Here is a 25,326-nt window from a genome sequence, read left to right as displayed (position 1 = left end):
GTCCCCGAGCCTGGGGCTGGCTCCCCTCCTGCCCAGTCGCGTGATCCGGACAGCTGGCCCAGTCCTGGCCCAGTCCGGAGCAAGCCCTGCAGTTAGAGATGGGCTTTTTCTCCGTCCTGGTTTGAGGTTTTTCTCTTGTCCAGATACAGTGCTATGCTTCCTCAGCTGCACTTTCTCTTCCCTTTGTGTCTCTGCAGAAGGGAATCCCTCTCCTCTGTTCGTTTCATCTCTCCCAGTTCAGAATCATGCATTTACGGCAGTCAGGTTGTCCCTGTGGGTCCCTGGAAGCGACTGTCTCTTTTCCTCCCGGACTCTCAGAATTCAAAGTCCTTTAGTTTCAACGCTGCTTTGTTTGATAGACAAGGGAACTTGGGATCCCCCTACTTCTCCGCCGTGTTGGCCCCTCCTCTACTGGGTGATTTTTCAAAATGCTTGTTTTAAAGTAAGATAAAACTAAATTCCTTTCTCACCTCTTTAAAATGATTATTTACAGGAACACTCTGTGAAGAAAAAGAAGAAAAAAGACAAGCACTCAAAAAAAGTAAAGAAAGAGAAGAAAAAAAAGAGTAAGAAACAGAAGTATGAAAAAAGCAAGGAGTCAACTGATAGTTCATCGGTAAGTATGTATTAAAGCCAGCCAAAGCAGCTGCTTGAGAAAATTGTATTTGAAGGAATGATGTTTAGGAACTTAAAATATATGAGAACTGAAAAAATATGACTAATTAGGGTATGAAAATGCCTGGGAAACATCGACTTGGAGATGTCCAGGAAATGCTGGAAACATGGATCTTAGGTTACAGAGAAAGGTAGGAGGATGGAGTTAGAAATTGGGAGTCATTGCTCTGTGAAGCCATGAGAATAGATGAATTGTCCAGGGACACTGAAGGAAAAGGGGGGCACAACACTGAAGAGCCAGGCAGGAGTAAAGGCTGTTCAGTAGAAGTAGCTGGAAAGTGGAAGGAGCTGCAGGGAAAGAGCAGTTGTGTACACATGAGAGAAAAGAGTTTTAAGACATTTGTGAGTCTACTACTCTTGTTTATTTTTTTTAGTAGAAATTAACAATTCTTTAAAATAGGACATGGTAATATATTTATCTTCATGGTCACAAGGATGTGGCCCCACTGTGTCTCTAGCCAGTTCTGGGATGAGAGGACTCACAGAGGAAGGGAAAGCCTCTCATGAGTATTTTCAGGAAGAAAGAGGTACATGGTGCTTAGAGAGCTATGGGCTATAGATGTTGAGGGATAGTTTGGTTTTCTAGGTCTGATCTTCAGAGGGTTATATGTGCAGGTGAATCACCAAATTCCCAAGTCTAGCCCTCTTGCCGTTTCAGAAACTGAGCGTGTGGTGGTACCCCTGAGATGATAAATGGCTCGTGGAAGCCTGTCTTATGTGAGAATGCAGTTTATTGATTCACAGTGGATACTTTATCCACAGCTGGATACTTTGGTCAGGTAGCCAGCATATTTTGTAGTGGTAGGAATATTTAGGTTTTACAGAAAAAAATTTGTTAAATATAATTCAGGACGAAGTGAGTTGGAAAGTCTTAGAGCAGAAAGAAGGTAGAAACGGTGTTTCCACAGCTCTGTGTTGAGTTGCTGGTCCTGTTGAGAAACTGAACGAAGTGAGTGATCCTCTTTGTGAAAAGAAGTTTGTATTTAAAGTTGTTTATTTCAGTGGGATTTATGAAACTCCCTGGGGTTTAGGCAGAGATCACAGGTTCGGCATCCCTGTCCCATGGGGATGGATCTGGCAGGCGGAGTAAACATTTAATAATTTGACTCAGGGTGCTTGCTTCCTTTTAGAGGCACACTGCCTGTTATTTCTCTTTGTTCTTCCCTAGAAATACAGTTGTCCCTTGAACAGCATGGGCTTGAACTTTGTGCATCTGCTTACAAGCAGATGTGTTTTAGATAAATATAGTACAGTACTCTATTTTTTCTTCCTTATGATTTCCTTTTCTCTAACTTACTTTATTGTACGAATAGGTGCATAATTCATATAACAGACAAAATACATGTTCGCTGATTATGTTATCGGTAAGTCTTCAAGTGCACCCATAGGCTATTGGTAGTTACATTTTTGGGGAGTCAAAGTTGTATGTGGATTTTTGACTATGTGGGGAATCAGCACCCATAATCCCCTCGTCATTTAATGGTCAGCTCAGTAGATAAGTCTTTTTGTTGCAACATACATTGTGTACACTTTTACATATATAATAAGTTGTATAACTATACCTCGGAGAGAGTTGTTTGAGTGAAAGGTCAGTGAAAGCACAGAGAGTTCCAAACAAGATGAACACAAGATGGTGTCTACACCATGGCACCAAATAATTAAAGTGTCAAAGGTTAAAGATAAAAAGAGAATCTTAAAAACATCAAGAGAGAAACAAAAAGTTACCTACCAGGGTAAAACCTATAAGGCTATCTATCAGCTGATTTTTCCTCAGAAACTTTGCAGGCCAGGAGGGAGTGGCATGACATAGTCAAAGTGCTGAAAGGAAAATGCCTACAACCAACAACATTCTCCCTGGCAAGGTTTTCATTCAGATTTGAAGGAGAGATGAAGAGTTTCCTAGACAAACAAAAGATAGAGGAGTTTATCACTACTAAACCAGCCTTACCAGAAATGTTAAGGGGACTTCTTTTTTTTTTTTTAATGTTTATTTATTTTTGAGAGAGAGAGAGTGAGAGAGAGAATGAGTGGGGAAGAGGCAGAGAGACAGAGACACAGAATCCAAAGCAGGCTCCAGGCTCTGAGCTATCAGCACAGAGCCCAATGTGGGACTTGAACTCACAAACCGTGAGATCATGACCTGAGCTGGAGTCAGCAGCCCAACCGACTGAGCCACCCAGGTGCCCCAAGGGGACTTCTTTAAGTGGAAAAGAAATCGCCATACTTAGACATAAGATTAATATGAATAAAAAGATGTAAAATAGGACAACACGTACATAAAATGTGGGGAAGGGAGTAAAAAGGGAAGAGAAGGAGAAAAATATTTTTTTTTAAGAAAATGTTTGAACTTAGATGACCATCAAATTAATATAGACAGCTGTTTACTTAGGATGTTATGTATGAACCTCATGCTAACCACAAACCTGAAACCTATGATAGACTCAAAAAGTGAAGAGAAAGAAAGCCAAACAAAAGACTGTAAATAATCATTTGATCACAAAGAAAGAGCAAGAGAAGAAAGGAAAGAACTATGAAAACAATAGAAAACAAATTTTAAAAATGGCCATAAGTACATATCCATCAATAATTACTTTATTTTTTTAATATTTATTTATTTATTTATTTATTTATTTATTTATTTATTAAATTTTTTTTTTTAACGTTTATTTATTTTTGAGACAGAGAGAGACAGAGCATGAATGGGGGAGGGTCAGAGAGAGGGAGACACAGAATCGAAACAGGCTCCGGGCTCTGAGCTGCCAGCACAGGGGCCCGATGCGGGGCTCGAACTCACGGACCGCGAGATCGTGACCTGAGCCGAAGTCGGCGCTCAACCGACTGAGCCACCCAGGCGCCCCCGTCAATAATTACTTTAAAAGTAAATGGCCTAAATGCTCCAATCAAAAGACAGAGTGGTGGAGTGGATAAAATACCAAGAGCCATCTGCAAGAGACTCACCTCAGACCTAAAGATTCACCATGCAAATGGAAGTGGAAAAGTAGACTGGGGTAGAAATATTTATATCCGATAAAATAGACATTAAAACAAAGACTACAACAGAGACAAGGGCATTGCATAGTGATTATCCAGTGATTCCACTATTGGGTATTTACCCAGGGAAAATGAAAACACTAACTCGAAAAGATATATGTACCACTATGTTTACTGCAGCATTATTAACAACAGCTAAGACTTGGAAGCAGCCCAAGTGTCCATCAGTGGATGAATGGATAAGGAAGATGTGGTACACACACACACACACACACACACACACACACACACACAGAGGAATATTACACAGCCTTAAAAAAGGATGAGATTGTGCCATTTGAGACAACATGGAAGGACCTGGAGGGTATTACAGTAAGTGAAATAAGTCCGACTGAGAGAGACAAATACCATATGGTTCTATCATAAATGGAACCTGAAAAAGATGAATGAATGCACAAAAAGAATAAGAACTGTAAATATGGAGACCAAACTGATAGTTGCCAGAGGGGAGGGGTGTAGGGGGGTTGGGTAAAATGGGTGACTAGAAGAGGGAGGTACAGGCCTCCAGTTAAGGAATGAGTAAGTCACGGGAATCAAAAGCAGAGCATAAGGAATATAGGCAGTGATGTAAAAGCAATGTAACGGGGCAGATGATAGCTACATTGTGGTGAGCACAGCATAATGTATAAACTTGTCAAATCACTAAGTTGGACACCTGAGACTAAACTTGGTAGGTCAACTGTACTCAAAAAAGAAAGAGAAAAAAACCCTCATGTGTAGGTTAACAATAAATATCCTTTGAATCTTGGACTTTGGAAAAAAAAAATTACTGTGACTTATTTTTGGGCCTAGCCTCTGATCTATCTTGATGAAAATTCCATGTGTATTTGAAACAAGTGTGAATTCAGCTGTTGGTAGGTGTAGTATTCTATAAATGCCAGTTTGGGAAAGTTGATTAATAGTGTTAAGTATTTTATATTTTTATTGATTTTTGATTTTTCTCTTCTGTCAGTTATTGAGAGAGCAGTATTAAAATCTCTAACTGTAGTAGATTTTTGTCTATTTCTCCTTCAGTTTTGTCAGTTTTTGTCTTATGTATTTTGAAGTTTACTAAGTATGTACACATTTAGGATTGTTATATCTTTTAGATGAACTGGCCATTATATTTTTGTGAAATGTTTCTTTTTATCTCTAGTAATACTTTTGTTGTAGGTAACTTTGTTTCATGTTAATAAACTTCAGTTTTGTTATTTGTTTTTTCATTTTTTATTCCTTTATTTTTAATTTCTTTTGTTTTTATTGAAAGTATTCTTGTAGACAGTGTATATTTGGGTCTTGCTTTTTTATCTAACCTATCAATTTCTTCCTTTTTAATTAGAGGCTTTTCTGCACTATCTAATATAGTAGCCATATGTGGTTTTTAAAATTTTAATTAAAATTTATTAAAGTAATATTAGATTGAAAATTCATTTCTTCATTCTCATTTGCCAAATATTTTTTGTAAATTTTTTTTAATGTTTATTTATTTCTGAGAAAGAGAGAGAGAATGCGAGCAGGGGAGGGACAGGGAGAGAGGGAGACACAGAATCCGAAGCAGGCTCCAGGCTCTGAACTATCAGCACAGAGCCTGAGGTGGGGCTTGAACTCATGAACTGTGAGATCATGACCTGAGCCGAAGTCCGACGCTTAACCAACTGAGCCACCCAGGTGTTCTGCCAAATATTTTAAGTATTTAGTTATCACTTATGGCTAGGTTATGCCCACTGTATTGGGCAGTGTAGTATAGCAAAATTCTATTGGATAACAGTGGTTTAGATCATTTACGTTTAATGTAATTATAGATCTTTCTTGACTTACAGTTGGGTTATGTCCCAACAAACCCACTGTAAATTAAAAATATCGTAAGTCAAAAATGCACTCTATACACCTAACCTACTGATTGTTATGGTTAAGTCTAGCACACCTTAAATGTGCTCACAGCGCTTAACATTAGCCAATAGTTAGGCAAAATCATCTAACACAAATTCTGTTTCCTTAGCTGAGTAAGATTGTAATATTCAGCTCGAGTCAACCCTTTCTTCTGCCTTGGTCTGGAAAGTGCTTTGAGGCAAAAAGCTGTGGAGATAGTAATGATAACATTCACCTCGTTTGTTTCCGTTTTCAGGGATCACGGCCTGGTATTACTGAGATTCAGTGTTCCGAATAGAGCTTCAAACATTTTCCATTATTATTTCTATTTCTGTGTATTTCTATTTTGATGCCATTTATTTTGTCACGGCCAGAGGCAGAAGTCCTTAAGTTCCTTTGATTTTTACTGGTAGCACTTTGCTGTCTGGGTTCCATCTTAGAGATTTTGGCTGATAGGATCAGGGGTATGGTTATTATAAAGGCTGTATATGAGAACAAGAGTTCTGGGAGCTCTGTTAGGTCAAGCACATTAAGCTTGACGGTGTAGGAGTTCTTCAAGGTAAAATGGAGGATTGAAAAACTGAAATCCGCAGAAGGACTGAGGTCATAGCATATTGGGGAGAGGGAAATAGCAGCCATGCTGAAGTAGTGAGCTGACTGTGCAATGGTGAAAGTGAGAAACAAAGTTAACAGACAGGGAATGAAGGCAGGCGCTTTGTACACAATGGTGCAGGTATCACCGTTCTGTAAACAAATAACAAGAATACTAAGTGTATCATTGATGCTTCTTTCCTTCAGTGCCTGGTATTTAATGCTTGAATGCTGCCTGCCGATTAATGTTTCTGATTAGGGCTATTGGAAGGGTAGGAAAAGAGGATTTAGTTAATTTTAGGTACACCTTTATTGCATGCCAACTCTGTCAGACACTGGTATAGACACACGGAATGTAAAAATAGTTTTTTTTTCAGGCCTTTGGAGAACTCATTTTGTAGCTAGATAAATAGATACATAATTTCAATATGCAGTCTCCTGATGCCAAGACAGAACAATGTATTAAGGGAAAGAGGATTTCATCTGCAGACTTGTTGGGGAGATAATATTTGAGTTGAGACCTGAATAATGACTAAGAATTAGCCAGGCACAGAAGGTTATTGGCATTTCATGCACAAGGAATTGTGAGAGCAAAGGCCTGGAAGTGAGATAACATGGTGTATGTGTGTATGTGTATATGTAAGTAAATAGAACTACAAACAATATGATAGCACTAGGTTACAAAACAAGGGGGGAGTGGATGGTGATGAAAATGGAAGAGTTGATAGGGCCTGTAAACCAAGAGCTCTGGCGCTATTCAGTAGGAAGTGTGTCCTCTAATTAGGTTCATTTGCATTTACCAGAAAATCTCAGAGTAGCCATAGGTTAAACAAGATAGTTAACTTTTCTCTCTCATGAAAGAATCAGGTAGGCAGTCTGGGACTCGTGTGGTCTTCCGAGACTAAGGCTTCTTCTGTTTTGCCCGTCCCTCATCTTTATAGCATTACCTCTTCATCTAGGTAACAAGAAAGGGGACCCTCTCTTTCATAATTTGTCTTCCAGAAAGTCCCACATAATACCTTCATTTCAGTGTCATTGGACACTTGACCATAGGGCTTTGCTTTCCAGCAAGGGAGGCACGGTAGGTCTCCCAATGAGATTGACTTCTGTTGGTAAGAAAGAAGAGGAGCTTTGTCACAGGGAGCCATAGAAGGGGTCATATGTGCCCTTTCTGTTTCTCCAGATGTGTCTAGGGTGGAGATTGGAGAAGGAAGGACCGGCATCCAGGTTATTGCAGTTGTCTGGGTGTGAGATAAGATCTGACCTAGGATGCTTCAAGGATGGACAGGAGAGGTGTGTATTAGTCGGGGCTTTTGGTTCCAGGCAATAGAGATAAAACAAATTGGCTTATCCAGAAAAAGGGGGGGACACTTTATGTTATTTTTTTTTAATTTTTAAAAATATTTATTTGTTTTTGAGAGAGAGAGCGAGCGGGGCAGGGGCAGAGAGAGAGGGACACACAGAATCTGAAGCAGGCTCCAGGCTCTGAGCTGCCAGCACAGAGCCTGATGCAGGGGCTTGAACTCACAGACCCCAAGATCATGACCCGAGCCGAAGTTGGACGCTTAACCAACTGAGCCACTCAGGCGCCCCAGGGGGGCAATTTGTTTTTAGAGTACAAAAGTCTCGTAGTACCTCTAGGTGTGGGAATGAAGCTGGCCTTCAGGAATGGCTGGAACTAGAGTTGTAATGCTTTTATGAGTTGTCTTGCCATCTTCCATTTTTGTTTTCCTCCGAGTTCACTTTTTTCTTGGTAACAGATCAGTTTTTTGCTGAATTCTATCCTCATGGCAAAAATGGCTTCTGCCAATGCATTTGCAGTTCTCTTTAGTTTAGAGCAGCCCCATTTCGTTTTGATTTCAAATTCCTGGAGAGTAACTCAGATTGATATCAATTGGGTCAGAATCCTACCTTTGAACCAATCAGTTATGGCCAGGGGTGGAAGTGGGGTCCCATGGTAGGCATGTGGTGTTCACTGGATGATGTATTTGAGAAAATATTTTGGAAATGAAAATAGTAGGTTTTGATGGGAGGGGCAAAGTTGATCCTAAGATTGTTGACTTGGTTAAGTGGGTGGTTGGTGGTACCAGGTGATTCAGTTCAGCAATTCAGGAGGAGGAACAGGTTTTGTGGAAGAAGACGATGGGTGTATGTTTTGTGTTTATTGAGTTCAGCGTGGTATCCAAATATGGTAGGTAGTTGGTTAAATCACCGACACTTTGGGTAGACCAATTTGAAAGATATCAGCACAATTGATGGTAGTTCAAGGCATGAGAGTGGATTTAATGGCCAAAGGGGAATGTTTAGAGATTAAAAAATTAGTGTGCCAAGAAGGGAACCCCACACAGCATTGATATTTAGGGGCTGAGCAAAGGAGGAAAAATGCATAAGGGAAATGGAGAAGAAAGCAAGAATGGAAGCAGAACTGGGAAAGGTCCTGGAAATCAAGGAAGTTGAGTTATCGAGAGTTGTATTCAGAAACGTTCTGCTGCATTGGACAAAGTGGCAGCCGGTGGTGACCTTTGAAGAAATTTCAGCAGATTAGTGAGAACCTTACCCATATCGTAGAGTTTTGTGGGGATGTGAAGGCAGTGGCTACAGACTACTCTTTGAAAATTTTGGCTTAGAGTAAAAGTTGGAAGATAAATTGCTGCCAGGGGGAGACATAAGGCCAACAGAGGTTCCTCTTCTTCACTCATTTACACACACATACCCACACACATGCACGCACGCACGCACACACACACACACACACACACACACACACACAGGATGGAAAATGCTTGAGCGTATTTCTAGGCCAATAGAGTGCTTCTTGTAGACCAGGCTACAAGAGAAGGAGATAATTGATGGTGCATTGTCCTGGAGGAACAGGAATGGTTGGGACCGAGATCTTTGGAGGAGCACCTGCCTTGAATAGGAAGAATTAACAGGAGGAAAGGAGACGCACAAGTGTACATAATTTTGTTGGGGGTTGGGTAGGAAGTTAAGGTGGCATCATTTTGCTTGGTCAAGGAGGAGGAGAGATCCACTAGCTGAGTATGTGGTGAATGGGGTTTGATAGAAAACTTGAGGAAGATGTTGAAGAATATAATAAGCATCACCTCTCTGCTAAGGTGTTAAACTATGTCCTTGGGGATACGAGCTAGGTGAGAGCAGAAGCGGTTTTTGTCTTCCTAGAACTTACTGCCCAGTGGGAGAGTGAGACATCAATCAGATAGTTACACAAGTAAATGTAAGAGTGATACATCTTCAAAGGGGAGTGAGCCAGGGGAATGAAAGGGAGAACTGACCAGGGGCCAGTAAGAGGAATACTGGTTGTGAATGAGAGGCTAGCTCAACTGAAGTTGTAGGTCATGATATGGAGTGGCCACCGGTTGCAGCTGTGGTGAAGCAGCTGGTGGCTCTGATCACTGACTCGCAGGTGATTGGTTAGCAGCTAGTAGGATGCAGAAAATCTGTGGTTTTAGAGGAGGGCCTTTGAGGGGCGCCAGGCTGGCTTAGCCGCTGGAGTGCGTGACTCTTGATCTCGGGGTTGTAAGTTCGATCCCCACACTGAGTGCAGAGATTACTTAAAAATATAAATCTTAAAAGGAAGGCCTAAATGTCCATCAACTGATGAATGGATAAGTAAGTTGTGGTTTATATATACAATGGAATACTACTTGGCAATGAGAAAGAATGAAATCTGGCCATTTGCAGCAACGTGGATGGAACTGGAGGGTATTAAGCTGAGTGAAGTAAGTCAGGCAGAGAAAGACAGATACCATATGTTTTCACTCATATGTGGATCTTGAGAAATTGAACAGAAGACCACAGGGGAAGAGAAGGGGGAGAAATAGTTGCAAACAGAGAGGGAGGGAGGCAAATCATAAGACTCTTACATACAGAGAACAAACTGAGGGTTGTTGGGGGTGGGGGAGAGGGGAAAGTGGGTGATGGGCATTGAGGAAGGCACCTGTAGGGATGAGCACTGGGTGTTGTATGGAAACCAATTTGACAATAAATTATATATATTTTTTTATTTAAAAAAAATTTTTTTTCCTAACATGTATTTATTTTTGAGAAAGAGAGAGACAGAGTGTGAACGGGGGAGGGGCAGAGTGAGAGGGAGACACAGAATCCAAAGCAGGCTCCAGGCTCCCAGCTGTCAGCACAGAGCCCGACGCGGGGCTCGAACTCACAAACTGCGAGATCATGACCTGAGCTGAAGTCAGACACTTAACTGACTGAGCCACCCAGGCATCCCTATTTTTTTTTTTTTTTTTTTTTTAAAGGAAGGCCTTTAACAGAATCCTGTGGAAAGCTAATGTAAACATTTTTTTTTTTTTTTTTTAGCTTGATGTTAGCAAATTGGCACCCGAGGGATGTGCTTTCAGATTATAAACTTCCTTTCAGTGGGTAACAGCAAGTGGTAGGAACCAGGCTGCTAAATTGATCTTTTTAAAAAGTTTTTATTTAAACTTCAGTTAGTTAACATACAGTGTTCTGTTAGTTTCAGGTGTACAATATAGTGATTCAACACTTCCATACAGCACCCTGTGCTCATGACGACAAGTGCACTCCTTTCTAAGTTGGTTTGACAATGTAAATATGACTAGACCAGAAATATGTTCATAGTGGTTATCTTAAAAAGTTTTAACTATATATGTCAGTAAGTAGCTCTAATGTTTCTGTAAGTCCAAATCAAGGTCTGAATGAATGAATGAATGAATGAAGTCTGCTTTGTATTGGGAAACAGTTGGCACTTGAGATGCCAGAGACAAATATGTTTTCTCTGAGTAGATTATACCTTTTACCAGACATATGTTTGTTCTCTGGTTAGGTAATTATCAAGAACTTTGTGTAGATAGGGGGCGCCTGGGTAGCTCAGTCAGTTGAGCATCTGACTTCGGCTCAGGTCATGATCTCACGGTCTGTGAGTTTGAGCCCCGCATCGGGCTCTGTGCTGACAGCTCAGAGCCTGGAGCCTGCTTCAGATTCTGTGTCCCCCTCTCTCTGACCCTCCCCTGCTCATGCTCTGTCTCTCTCTCTCAAAAATAAATAAACATTAAAAAAAAAAAGAACTTTGTGGAATGAAAAAATATTGTTCTCATTCAGGAGACCCACCTTTGCTTCCCTTGGCCTCCAGGTTTCTCTGTGGGACATTAGCAAGTGTTGTGTGCTAGGTGATTTCTAGGGTCTTTCCTACACTTCCATTGTACAGCTCCAAAGAGATTTTAGAGCCAGACACATCTAGGTTTCTATTCTGGTTCTCCTGCTTGGATACCGTGGAACTTGGGCAAGTTACCTAATTTGGGGAAGCTTTTTCTTATTCGTAAAACCAAATAGTATTTTATGTAGGGTTGTTTTAAGGAGTCAGCTTGAGAACATATGTGAACGTACTTATTACAGTACTTAACATAGAAGGAGTTGATTGATGTATTTGTGGAAAACAAAATCCAGAACTTGGCATAATGCTGAGCACATAGGGGATGTTGGCTAAATACTTCCTAGCTGATTTAATAATCTGGTATTTAAACACATTAACAAAGTGCCTTACCAGTCTGGCTGTTCACTGCGATCTCTGCATTTTTAAACCCAGGGAAATCCAAAAACTCGAAACTTAGAGGCAGAGTCATTTACTTGGGTGTTGTTTCCCTTGTAGTTAAACAAAGATGTCGATATCACTTAATGTTGGTAGGAACCACAGCTCTGTGTTGAAGTGAGTTCTCTGCTGTCACTTCTGATCTTTTGTTTTTGCTTTCCCCTGGCAGGAAAACAGTCTTGGTGTTTCATGGGCTTGTCCCAAAAGAGTGGGTTTACAGGTTCTTTGTTCAGATTTTCAGTGTAGCTTTTTCAAGGGGAAGTATACTCTAAGAATTTTCTCTAGGAGACTGAAGAATTTACCATTTAACAACAGCACAGAATTTTTACGTGGAAGTGTGCACGTTTGAGAACTTCTCTTCTATGCCGCCTGTTCCTAGAGCTCTGAAGACGAGTGGGTTGAGGCTGTCCCGCCCCAGGCTCCTGGCAGGGAGAAGGCCTGGAAAGCGAAAGGTGAAAATACGGAAAGGGAAGGCAACCAAGTTGTCCAGGTAAGTCACCCGATTTTAAAGAAAGAAGTATGGACTTCTAAAAATAGATGGATGCTAAAATGACAGATGGATCAAATTGCTTCGGGAGAAAAATGAGACTGTGAAAACAGTATACTTTTACAAATAATTCTGGCAGTGGTACTGTTTGCTTAGTCTTTAGACTTCCATTCTTCTTCTGTGAGAAAGTGAGTACTTCCCTCTGTTTGAGTCCCACAGAGGGTTTCCTGCTTCCAGTTGTTGCTAGAAAAGCGGCCCTTTGCCCTCCTGCCCTGGCAGCTCTGTGCTGTTACCTGTATGTGACCTTTCTCCACTGAGTAGTTTCCCTTTGCCACACCATGTCATCATTTCTCTCAGCAGTATTTAGAGTTGGGTAGTTCACAAATTTGGGGCCCTAGTTCACCCGCCTACGTGCGAATGCATCGAGCCACAGCGAAGAGGGGTGGAAAGAGCCGGTGTTTGAATACCTGTTGTGTGTCGGGCACTGGACTGCGCTCCTTAAATCTTGTTTACTCCTTGAAACAGTCCTAAAAGGTAAGAATTTATTCCACTTTACAGGAGAGAGATTAAGGCATACAGAGACTAAAAAACTTGTTTTAAGTTAGGCGAATGTAGGATATGATCCAGGTTTCAGTGCCCCCAGAATCCCTGCTGTTATTACCAAGTGTTTATTTTCACTTCTAATCAATTTAGATTGAAGTGACTTTTTTTTTTTTTTTTTTTAAACAGAGAGATGAGTGGATGACTGTTGATTTTATGTCTGTTAAAACTGTGTCATCATCGTCACTCAAAGCTGCAAAGGAAACTGTCAGGAAAATAGAGCGAGAGAAAACCCAAGCGCTAGAACAGGTAAGAGAATATTTCAAATGCTGTAACTTGTAGTTGACCTTTACTAACCAGTGAGACATTTAGGTAAATACAGTTTTCCTTGTGAAGTATTATTTTCTCTGCTGTGGTAGTTAATAATATTAGTGGGAACAGCTATGAAGTGTGATAGAAGTTCTAGTGAAATGAATCTTCTGTAGGAAGTCAGCTGAATGCTATGCTAGATTTATAAATCCCAGGCATGTATCGTTGCCTGAGTATTGAGTTTGGTTCACGGCATGGATTTGTAATGGTTTCACTGCTGCCTGTGTGGTCTGAGAATCTTCAAGGTGAGAATTTCTTTTAAAGCTCTCTTGTGTTGGTAGTGCCTTGAAGTGCTTGGCAGTGGTGAACCCTGGGGCTTTCTGGAGGACCGCAGTGTCGCTGTGGGCACCACGGGTTTTCCAGAAACAAGCTCATAATGTGGAATCACAAAATACATGAAAATACAAGGCTGGTCCATGAATGAGAGGCTTCTGAGGTAATGAGCAGTAGAATCAGACACATGAAGGCTTTATCTGTTGGGATATTTAATAGCGGTATACAGTACCAGTAGATGTGGAAAATGTAAGAAGGAAAAGATTATTATGAAGGCAGATATGAGAAAGAGCCAACAAGAACTTGTAGAAATGAAAAACACTACTGTTGGAATTAGAAACTCAGTAGATGAGTTATCAACAGATTGAATACAGCTGAAGAGAGAATTAGTGAACAAGAAGTTCATCCTTAAGAATTTACCTTGAAGGGGCGCCTGGGTGGCGCAGTCGGTTAAGCGTCCGACTTCAGCCAGGTTACGATCTCGCGGTCCGTGAGTTCGAGCCCCGCGTCAGGCTCTGGGCTGATGGCTCGGAGCCTGGAGCCTGTTTTCGATTCTGTGTCTCCCTCTCTCTCTGCCCCTCCCCCGTTCATGCTCTGTCTCTCTCTGTCCCAAAAATAAATAAAAAACGTTGAAAAAAAAAATTAAAAAAAAAAAGAATTTACCTTGAACACATCATAGAGAGACAAATAAAAAATGTGAGAGTGATGGTGAGAGTCCTGTGATCGGTGTTGTTTTCTCCCTCGTCCCACTGTCCAGTCTAATTTTAATTCTGAAAGTGTGGGTGTGGCACGTGGTCATGGCTTATTAGCTAAGCAGCTCTCCACACGGAACACTGAAGTCCAGGGAGTTTTGGAGCATCTTGGCTGAGCTCTGTAAAATATCTTTGTCTTTGAGACCTGAAGGAGTTGGAGTCATGGTATCAAAAGAGGAAAGGGGAAGTGCACGTAGCAGTAGGGAGGTAACCCGTGGACAGTGGAGCCTGCAAAGTCTGGAAGCCGACAGTACCCATTGTCATTACAGGCTTGCTTCTGAAATCGTGCTCCGCTGTTTGCGGGCACGAACATTTTGGCATGTTGGGGCAACCCTGGCTTGTGGTCTTCTGTTTTGTTCATATCCTATTCTGGCCTATTCTCCATATCAGACAACAGAACATAGTAAACCCTTGACTGTCTTTACAGAGTGAAATAGTGATCAGTTATTCTTAGAAATTCTGTCCCATAAAGCTATCTTCATTTTCCTATGAAATGGTAATAGTTTTTTCTTGCTTATCTCCCCCCCTTTTCAGGTTTGTCTTCAGGATTTCTCACTAACATAATCTTTTCTTACAAATTCTTCTATAAACTTCTCTGATTCAATTAAGTCTGCATCTGTTGCTGTGCCCACATCTTGTCCTGTGTCTCTGTACCGTGTTTTTCATTCCTGCTGCTCCTGCTTGAGTTGAGTTGTCACTTATGTCTGTCTACATACATAGGTATGCCACTTATGTATGTCTGACTTGGCCTCTCGTTCCTCATTTACCTCCTCTCTCCTGGAGCTGAGTTAATGCGTGTGACGAACTGAGGACAGCCTCTGGGACTAAGAGCCATTCGCGGTTAGATGTTATTATGGTTCCGGCCCTGATTTACTCTTGCGTGGGCAGTTTCAGTGCCCTCTTCATTTTTCACTCCGCATCCTACAATGATGTCAGGTCAAGTGTTTGACAGGACAGCTCTGGTCACGGCGTTACTCTGTGTAGAAGCCTTCAGTGATGCGAGTTGAGGGGAATGTCTTCACCATTTCTCATGTTTCTTTTTGGGTGGAAGAATCTCCACTAGTGGTTATCTCACGTCACCCTGTTTCCTCATTCTGTCCTTGAGGCTCTGCAGTAAATATTCTTCCGGAGAATTTGGAAAGAATATACCTGGCATACTTGGCTTAGCCCAGCCTTGCCTGCTTATGGAACAGGCTGCCTGCAGGGACCATGTGGGGAATCGGTTGCGGTGGGGTTGGTTCGGTGCTGATCGTACCTGGGAAAGTGCCTCATTGTGGGGTTCAGTTAACAGGCCCGTTTGGTTTTTACTGAAAGAAAAATTCTCTTCCGATTTAGCCTTCACCAGCAATAAAGGTAATTTTTGTCATTTATCTCCTTATGTTTTTATTGCATTTCTTAACTTGTTCAGAGGCTGGGCTGAAAAAATAAGGTGCTGTATTTATTCTTCTCCCGTAAAGACCCTGTCCCTCAAAAGCTGCTGTAAATAGAGTTCAGACACATTGGATTGGACTCTTTCTCTTAGGTAATTTGTACCTCAACTAGGCTAGTTTAACCACTGTCCCTCATATTTCTTTGCAAATTCCTATCTCTGTATTTTTATTCATTTGGTTCTTTCTTTCCTTCTTCCTCCCTCCCTCCCTCCCTCCCTCCGTCCCTCCCTCCTTCCCTCCCTCCTTCCCTCCCTCCTTCCCTCCCTCCCTTCCTTCTTTCCTTCCTTTGTTTCTTTGTTTCTTTCTTTCTAAGTTTGTTTATTTTTGAGAGAGAGAGAGGGAGAGAGAATCCCAAGCAGGCTCTGCACTGTCAGCTCAGAGCCTGATGTGGGAGTCGATCTCATGAACTATGAGATCATACCTGAGGCAAGATCAAGAGTCAGATGCATAACCAACCAAGCTACACAGGCATCCCTCATCTGGTTCTTTCTAAGTGAATTAGAAAGTCTATAAGTTTGCATCTTGTTTATCCTTCAAGGCCTAACTTGATATGTACTATGAAATTTTTCCTGTTTCCCTTAACTGAAATAAATCTCTTCTGTCTTTATGTTTCCATAGCACTTTGTTCCTTTACTTTATAGTACTTGTAGATTTCTGTAAAGTACTGTGATTTAGTAGTTTTTTCTGATTTCCCTTATGAGATTATATACTTCTTGAGAAACTGTGTTGTTTATATCTTCCTTAGCAGCTAGAAGAGAACTCCGTGTGTAGTGCCTTTTTTTTTTTTTTTTGATATATTTGAAAGTATAGAAGATTTATTATTCCTTTCCCTGTGAACTTACCTTTCTGCTCTGTAAATCCTTGGATTTAGTTCGGACGTTTAAAACCTGTAGTAGTTTCTGATTTTTGTTTAGGTAACAATTCAGACTGTTGGGAGCACAAGTAGATCATCTAGACTATTGAGTGACAACAGCCAGTTTTCAAACATCTGCACATCCGTCTGAGTGTGCTGTTCTCTGCACATGATTATATTCTTAACATGTGATAAACATTTGGTTTATTTTGAGGAAAAAAAAGGCCCTTGTGTTAGAATCAGATGTTGACTCTAGTAATGAGAGTGTGGATAACATGAAGACAGTGGGAAGGAGTCTAAAATGATGGTCCTGAACGGAAGCTTCAGTGTGCAGCATGTTGATTTTATGTCTTTTCTTGTTTTTGAGGATGTCATTTCTTTGGTGTTCCAGCCTGGTGTTCTTCAAAAGTGGGTCATGTAATTGACGTATTGCAGTCAGCACTTAAAATATAAAATGTCAGCAGTTTTACATGTAATAAATATACATTTTGTTTCCTACAACCTTTGTTTTGGACACACACACACACACACACACACAGACTGTGTATAAACACACACATACAATCTCTCTTTGGGTGAAGGTCACAAAAAAGTGAAAACAAATGCTCAAGGCTGTGTCTTTGTCCTCTGGGCCGCCTCTGCCTGCACTGTGCTATACGCTGTAGACCTGTGGCATCTATTTGTAGACCTCGTCTGTAGAGCATTGTACAGACAGATACCCACTTTTCAGCCTTCTTTTGCCAGCAGGAGGTGTCCCACCCCAGTCCTGAGCTTTGTGTGCTGAAGCTGGCTCCGTCCCCATCTCACTGCAGCACTCGTAGTGTTTATTATCTTACACAAACTGAGGAAGCGCTGTTGCTTTCTGCCTGCACATAGAGCCCAGTAAGGCCTGGGTTTCCACTTTGCATTACCTTTCTGGTCCATGGAGGTGTTTATCTTGTCTTGAACTGAAGTATGTTTTATATTTTATGTTTCTTTTCTGTTTGTCCTGAGCAGGGAGGTTGTGATGAGTGAATAGAACCTTTATAGGCCATTTTGACTTGAAGGCCTGAGTGTGTTTTAGCGATTGATTCATATTTTGGTTCATTCCTTCTAATCACCGTGCAGTCTTTCGTCATCTAACTGTGCCATTCTGTAGCTGTCCGTTTCTTGTGGTTATCTGTGGACATTGGCATTGGTTGCTGTTTTTCAGTGTTACACACAGTCCTAGACGAAGGTCCTTGTGTGGACTTCTCCTTGGTGCACACCTAGAAGAGTTGTTGCCAGGTTATAAGGTACTCACCTGTCTTGTGTAGATAGTCGCTTACGCTGCCCTGACAGTGTGCGTTTCTTTACCGTCCTGAGCATCTGTATTGTCAGACTTGTAAATTTTCGTCATGCTAATTAATAGTGAGAGATGGCATTTCATTGTTTTTTCTTTTTAATATTTATTTGTTTTGAGAGAGAAAGAGAGAGTGTGACTGGAGGAGGGACAGAGAGAATAAGAGAGAGAATCCCAAGTAGGCTCTGAGCTGTCAGCACAGAGCTCGATGTGGGGCTCAAACCCACAAACTGTTGAGATCATGACCTGAGCCGAAGTTGGATGCTTGACCTACTGAGCCACCCAGGTGCCTCCCTTGTTTTTTTTTTTTTTTTTTTTTTAAGTTTATTTTTATTTATTTTGAGAGAGAGATAGAGAGCAAGCGGGGGAGGGGCAGAGAGAGCAGGAGACAAAATATCCTAAGCAGGCTTCATGCTGTCAGGCTTTTGTATTCTTTTGAGACTTTGATGTGGATCTTTGAGTGTCTGCACAAGACCACTGGAAGAAACACCTTGATTTTAGATGCTTTGAGATTTTGTAGTAGTCTAACAAGGGAGGTGACAGAATCTTTTTTTTTTTTTTTTTTTTTTTTTATGTTCATTTATTTTTGAGACAGAGAGAAACAGAGCATGAGTTGGGGTAGGGGCCGAGTGAGAGGGAGACACAGAATCAGAAGCAGGCTCCAGGCTCTGAGCTGTCAGCACAGAGCCCGTTGCTGGGCTCGAACCCACCAACCGTGAGACCATGACCTGAGCTGAAGTCAGACGCCCAACCAACGGAGCCACCCAGGCGCCCCCAGAATCTTTTTTTAATTTTTATTATTTTTTTGGTACAAACTACTCTAAGAAGTCAAATTCTTATGTTTTTGCCTAGCCTTCCACGTTAACCTTGAACTTAAATTTTGTACTTTGAAGATTCTCTACTTTTTTTATCAACTCATGAATGTATTTTAAAAGCTTTAAAAAAGTTTTATTCACCATTTTTTGTTTTCAATAATATGGTTGGCTCATTTACTAGAAACTGACATTGAACTCTCTTCATTCTTCTCCATCTAGTTGCTATTATTAATTCTAATAATTGTTGTTAGTCCTGGGAAACATTTTCTGGCCTCCTCAGGTCAAGTCAGGTACCCCTTGTATGTGGTTCTATAGCACCCTTTACCTTCATAGCACTTCCTGTATTGGAATTGCTTAATTGTCTCTCTCCTTTCTCTAGACAGTCCTTTCTTTGATGGAAAGGACTCTGGCTTCTTCATTGCAACCCCAGGGCTGGCCACTGTGCTTGGGACGCGGAAGGCACTTGGTTTGCGACAGGGCTACTGTCGTCTCTTTGCTGATTATTACCACAGTTGTCTGACTGGATTCCTGCCTCTGATCGTGCTTTCCTGTACTCTTTCCTCTACTCTGAACCCAGTTTGCTCTTTGTGTAATTCAAAGCCAATCACTTCCATGATTCACCACCGCCCTGCTATGAGAGCCCAGTAGCAGTTTCAACTGGTTCATGTGGCCCTTGTCCCTGATTATTCTACAACCTAATGTCTTATCACTACTCACTTATGCTTCTAGGTTTTAGACAGTCTCAATTCTTTTAAGTTCCTTGGAAGTGTTACGTTTTCTGTTTCCTCTAGGGTTTTATAAATATGCTGCTACTCCTCGCTGGAGTATCTCTATGCCTTCTTCCCCCACAAAAGAGGATTTGGCTAATCCCTGCTCCTCTTTAGGTCTCAGACTGCATGTACTACTTCCTCTAGGAAGTCTTTGATTTGTCAGTGTGAGACGGGTTTAAGTAATGTGTGGCTATAGCACTATGCACCTCATCCTCAAAACACTTGTCAGTTACTTGTTAATTGTCTCCATTCCTCACTATCGCCTAATCTAGCAAGGGACGAGTTAGGCAGATTATTATATCTTCTGCATCTACCACGGTTTTGATTCATAGTAGGCGTTCATTGGAAGCATTGGACGAATGTTAATTTAGGCATTATTTTTGCAAGTTGCAGAAGAGTGTGTCTTAGGAGTGTTTTAATTATTTGTCCAGGTTTACAATTGTTAACTGAGTCTCATATATTATTGATTAATGTATTTTATGGCGGCTTTTTAAAAAAATTATGACCTCTGAAAACGTTTTGTTCTAGTCCAGACTGCTGGAAAGAGAACTGAATCCATACTGGAAAGATGGTGGTACAGGTCTTCCCCCAGAAGACTGTAACGTGTCATCAGTTACTAAAGGTATCTCTACATTTTGGTTGTAGCCACACAGGCGTTTCTTGTAACTTGGTATTCCTATGGGAATGACCAGAGTTTGTTGGTAGATTGGGAAGATGTGATTATTTAAATATCGCGTGTTTCTGTGTAGTGAGGTGGTTTTAAGTCTGTAATTATCTGTGCTTATTTCTGTATTTGAAAAACAACTGTAAGTTTACTGATCATCTGATGTGGAATCCGGTGGTTTCATATTATGAGCCTCTATGGATTATTATTGAAGGTTCAGATTACATAGGACAAAGTAAATAAAATGTGTGCGGTCTTTTGAGGCCTTGTTTAAATTTAGTACCTGGAAAGATTGATTATGTTAATTATATATGTTGGGGAGGAAATTGATTAAATCTATATTTTTATACTTGATAATGTTTTCATATTTCAGTGTCTGTTTTGAATGGATTAATACAAAGTATGATTTTGTGAGGATATAATAATGCTTTGGGTTGTTACATCCCGTAACAAAATATAAAAAAGCGGTATGTCTGAACTTTTATGAAAATAACGTATAAATATTAAAGATGTGATTTCATATGTTCTTTAGAAATTCCTACTTTGCCAGCATTCATAAAACTTGTTATTTACCTTGGATAGTGTTGTTATTTTCCAACAGATGGAGACAAAATATTTAAGTGTCACATAATCACACTTGATACCATAATTTTAAAAGTATTTTTATGCCAATTAAGTGTTCATTGACACCTCCATGAAAAGTTCATTCAAATACAATTAACCCAGTGTACAGATAGTGGCATTGTAAGTTAGGGTGTTATCTTTTCATCTTAGTGGTTTACCAGAATACGTTCCTGCTTTTTGTTATATCTTTTATTTTTATTGTGGCCATTCATAAAAATTCTTCTTATACTTTATGTAGAGATGTCCCTAGAGCCCCCTTCCAGTTTCATTTGTATTTTTTTCTTTAGCAGTTTTGCTGAAGTTATTAGTAATTGTAGCATTTTCTTTATTGCCTTTCAGCACTGGTAGAAATGTCTCTGCTGGGTTATATCATAGGAAGTGTAGTCACACAGGAATCTCTTTGAGATACTTTTTTTTTTTTTTAGACACTTAAAAGCGAAAGCGTAGGGCAGTAAGTTAGCTTCCTGAACCATTACTGTGTTGGGCTAATTTTACGATCCAGGCTTTTACCAGCACTCTTGTCAGAGGGCAGTCAATAAATTCATCTCTGGGGAAAACTTAGAATTGACAGACTTAATCTTTGGGTTTTTTGCAGTCAATAGGTTCTTAACTTCTTGAGTGTGGGAGACTCAAAGTTCTACCTTACGTGGTATCTTTCAGTTGAAACAGCATAATCAAAGACGCTAGGAGAAAAACGACCTAATATGAAGCTTTTGGAAAGCCTTTTTCTTTCCTCTTCATATATGCTTTCACTGCTCCCCTTTCCTGTATTATTTAGAAGGAAGAAAAATGACAGAAAGCTTCTCTCTGTCAGACGTTCAGATCCCAGAGTTGAAATTAAATTAAAAACTTTTTTTAATGTGTATGTATTTTTGAGAGAGAGAGAGAAAGCGCGCAAGCAGGGGAGGAGCAGAGAGAGAGGGAGACACAGAATCCGAAGCAGGTTCCAGGCTCAGAGTTGTCAGCACAGAGCCCATTGCGGGGCTGGAACTCGAAAGCAATGAGATCATGACCCGAGCGGAAGTGAGATGCTTAACCTCCTGAGACACCAAGGCACCCTTGAGTTAAAATTAAGTTTTAAATGATCTGTGGGTTTTACCACATATGCAGATAGTGTAGTCATTCTGTTTAGACCAGTGGTAAGGCTGAAATGGTTAGGCACCGAAAAGTGTTGTAACTTTAATATTAGGGAGTTGTGTTTGTTGGTCACATAGTGTTAGAGTTAAGGACTCAGATTTTGGCGTTAGGCTACTTGAGATTGGAATTTTGGCATTTCCACTTACTGCTTTGTGATTTGGGGAATGTTTCTTGACTTCTCTGAGTCCAGTTTACTCATTTTTAAAAAAGTTTTTATTTAAATTCGCTTGCCTAACATAGAGTAATACTAGTTTCAGGTGTACAATATAGTGATTCGACACTTGGGCACATCACCCGGTGCTCATCACTGCAAGTGCACCCTTAATCCCCGTCACCTGCTTTCCCCATCCCCCGCCCCACTCACCTCCCCTCTGGTGACCATCATTGTGTTCTCTGTAGTCAAGAGTTACAGCCCTAGTTTTTAATCCCTGTTTTACAGTAAGAGTTTAAGTAAATTCCTCAAGTTCATGGCTAGTAAGTATCCAAACCACAGTTTGAATCCAAATAGTTTGGCTCCAGAGCCGCTCACTTCCCAGCATGCTGTTCTGTGCCTCTCAAAGCTGCAGACAGAAGTGTACTTTCATCCTCTATTTGGTCATACATCTATGCCTGAATTTTTTTCTAGAGTAAGCATGTATTTTGTATTTGGAAAAAAAGAAAAAAAACTATTTGAAACCAGCCAGTTTAACTTGGTGTCAAGTTCATGCATTTAATTTTCTGCCAAATTGGCAAATCCTGAAGTTACGAAAAATAGCCGCATAAGGACGTACCCGCACACAATAAAAACCCTAGGCTGATTCGATATGGTATTAAGTCATCAGGTCCCATTCTTTAGGGGTGGAAAGTAAGAGTTTTTGTGGTGGTGTTAGTTGCCAAGGCTTCACCCTTGCGTGTGGAACCAGATTTTGCATCTCAAAAGTATAAAGCTAATCAGAATTTTCTCGCTCGAAATATTTTTAAAGGGGAATGTCCTTTATGTAGTATAAGATGGAAAGAATTAAAAGTTTGTCGTCTGTACCTGAACCAAGTCTGCCTTTCTCTGCACGACCACTTGGCTGTACTATCTCTTGATTCTGCTCTTGCCTGCTCTTTGGTGATCTGCTTGCTACCCCTGTAGCCCATACTCCCCAAGACGACCGTAAGCAGGTCCTACAGAAGTAAAACCAATCCTGTCATAGGCCTCCTCCTGTAACATTCTTCAAGGGCTTCCCATTGTTCTTGGGGTAAGAACAAACACCCTTCTGGAGGCCAGTGATTCCTTGCACCCTCTGCTTTCTGGCCAGTGGTGCAGTTCCTGCAGCCTTCTTTGAAGGGCCTCAGGGCCTTTGCACAGGTTTCCCCTCCATTACCTAAAGAGCCCCTACTCCTCTTTCACATCACTGCTGCGACATCCTCTGCGAGGCTGTTCCTGACCCCCGGACCAGACTGTTCCCTGCTGTGTGTGCTAGCTCTGTGTCCACTTCAAGACCCTTACTATTACGGTAGCAATGTTACATGGACTCATGTGGTTATTTGAATGTCCATCTGTAATGAGATTATGAGCTCTGTGCTGATAGGGTGGCTGTTTTGCTTACCTTTTATCCCCAGTGGCTAGTACAATACCTTTCCCAAGTGAATAATGTGACAGGCCGCTGAGCCAAAGTGCTATGTGAAACAAAATATGAAAAACAGCATCTTGGCGAATGTTTGATGTTTTATCATTCCTTCCATTATTACCCAGTTAAGCTCAGTTTGGAAATGAAAATAGAAAGGAAATGGTATATTATCCACTTAACTTATTGAATATTACCTACAGAATATGTATGTACCTGTATTTTATGTAAGAAAAAAAGGTTTCTCAGTCTTTACATAATACCCATTCTGTGTAGGAATAATAGTAGTCAATGTTAAATACAACTCTATTTTTTAAAAACAGTGCATCTTTATATCAGAACATTCACGGGACATCACCTCTTAATCAACCTAAATTTGCAGTAAAAGTTGTTTTCAGAAATAAGTATTTGTGAAATTGACAAGCTCCAGTAAATTCTTAAGGCAAATAACTATAAAACCTGGACAGAAGGCTCCTTAGTTTCACATCGTCTAGAAATAGCTTCACAAATCATTTGGAAAATCCACCTAGGGGTAATCATAATAAACCACATTTCCCATTCATTTTTGAAGCCAGTCTTGCTTGAGAATTGATCAGACAGCACCTGTTGCTGAAGATAGCAATAAGGCCTGACCCTGATACTTAAGCTTTGATTCTGGATCAGTTTTCTGGCTTGGGCTGGTCAGGAGTCACTTCCTTCAGAATCTTCATCAGTGAACTGAGGCAAGTATGCACTCACGTTATCTTCTCTTACAGCTCTGCATCCTTTTCTGGTAGAGAGAGGTTGTCAATACCCAGCTGAGATGCATTTACTGTGGCTTTTGTTTTTAAGAGGTAGCACGCCGTTTTGCCACTGGAAAGGCAGAAGTGACCTCTCAAGGCATCCAGGGCAGCGTGGGTAGAATACAAATGGAAACCAGTGGGAATCCCACAGGAAGTCCAGAATCAGAGGTTGTCGGTGCTGCCTTTGAGCGGACCTTCAAGGCCAGCTAACAAGGGGGCTTCCCATACCACCGTATTTGTGAGTCTAGAGAAGCGCCCAGCCCCGCGCACTGCGGCAGGTCTCGGGCAAGGTGCCCAGGGCACCCTCATGGGAGCGCGGTGTGGCGCCAGGTGCACTGGAACAGGTGTGCCTCTCAGTGCGGGGCCAACCAGCTAGGACTGCTCAGCACCTGCATGTCCTACTCCTTGGACCCGCACAGGAAGTTTATCACTTGCCTTGTTGGTGCCATCACCCCGGGAACATGGTGGCCGGTCTTAGGTGGGTGCTGTGAGGATCCAGGGAGGAGATCTTCCAGCAAAATATCTGGGATACAGTAAAATAATGATGACAGTGGCAAATACTTGCCCTTATGATGAAATGTTTTGGGAAAATGAAGTTTTCAACGGTTTGTTTTGGTAGTGATTGAGGTGCCATGTTTTCAAAAATCAGTTGATTAGTTTTGATCTTTTCCCCTTAGAAAAAATTAAGTGGACAAGTAAGTAACCTGTTTTCAGCATTCATACAAAATTATTTTTAACCATATTTTAGCAGTGGGAATATTTGTACAGTTTTAAAGTACCTGCGGCACATTTACACGTGAGCTCATTTTCGTAACAACCGCGTGAAGGTAGCAGAGTAGGTGTTACTGTCCTGAATGTTACAGCGCAGGACAGTAAGGCTCAGAGTGGCCGGGTCGTTCCTCTAGTCAGAGGGGTGGTCCTAGGACCAGGTCTTCTGATTGCTGGCCCACGTTGAGTTGCTCTGGATTCTTCATTACAGGACTGGATGTGTTACCATGGAGTTAGTAGACATTCTTGCTTACAAACTGTTCTCATGTATTTTTGTTCTTTCCAGGATGTTTTCCCCTCTTTTTTTTTGACTTTTAGAATCTTCTGAGTTGGGAGAAATTTCATAGGCAGTTTAAATCAAAACTGCCCTGTAATACAGATGAAGAAGCAACGATTC

General features: G+C 41.1%; 1 protein-coding gene across 2 annotated transcripts in view; it reads left to right on the top strand.

The window, feature by feature from the left end:
- Positions 1–25,326, top strand: part of CWF19L2 (CWF19 like cell cycle control factor 2) — a 155,429-nt gene that overhangs the window by 5,739 nt on the left and 124,364 nt on the right. For both annotated transcript variants that reach the window (XM_042904088.1, XM_042904089.1), the window contains exons 3-6: positions 494–616; positions 12,132–12,242; positions 12,969–13,088; positions 19,891–19,984. In XM_042904088.1, the coding sequence (XP_042760022.1) occupies positions 494–616; positions 12,132–12,242; positions 12,969–13,088; positions 19,891–19,984 (448 nt within the window). The remainder of the gene's footprint in view (positions 1–493; positions 617–12,131; positions 12,243–12,968; positions 13,089–19,890; positions 19,985–25,326) is intronic.

This window comes from Panthera leo, chromosome D1 (assembly GCF_018350215.1).
Source record: "Panthera leo isolate Ple1 chromosome D1, P.leo_Ple1_pat1.1, whole genome shotgun sequence".
In the NCBI taxonomy this organism is placed as follows: Eukaryota; Metazoa; Chordata; class Mammalia; order Carnivora; family Felidae; genus Panthera; species Panthera leo.
The sequence above is the reverse complement of the archived record's forward strand: the minus strand, read 5'-3'. Positions and strand labels throughout refer to the sequence as shown.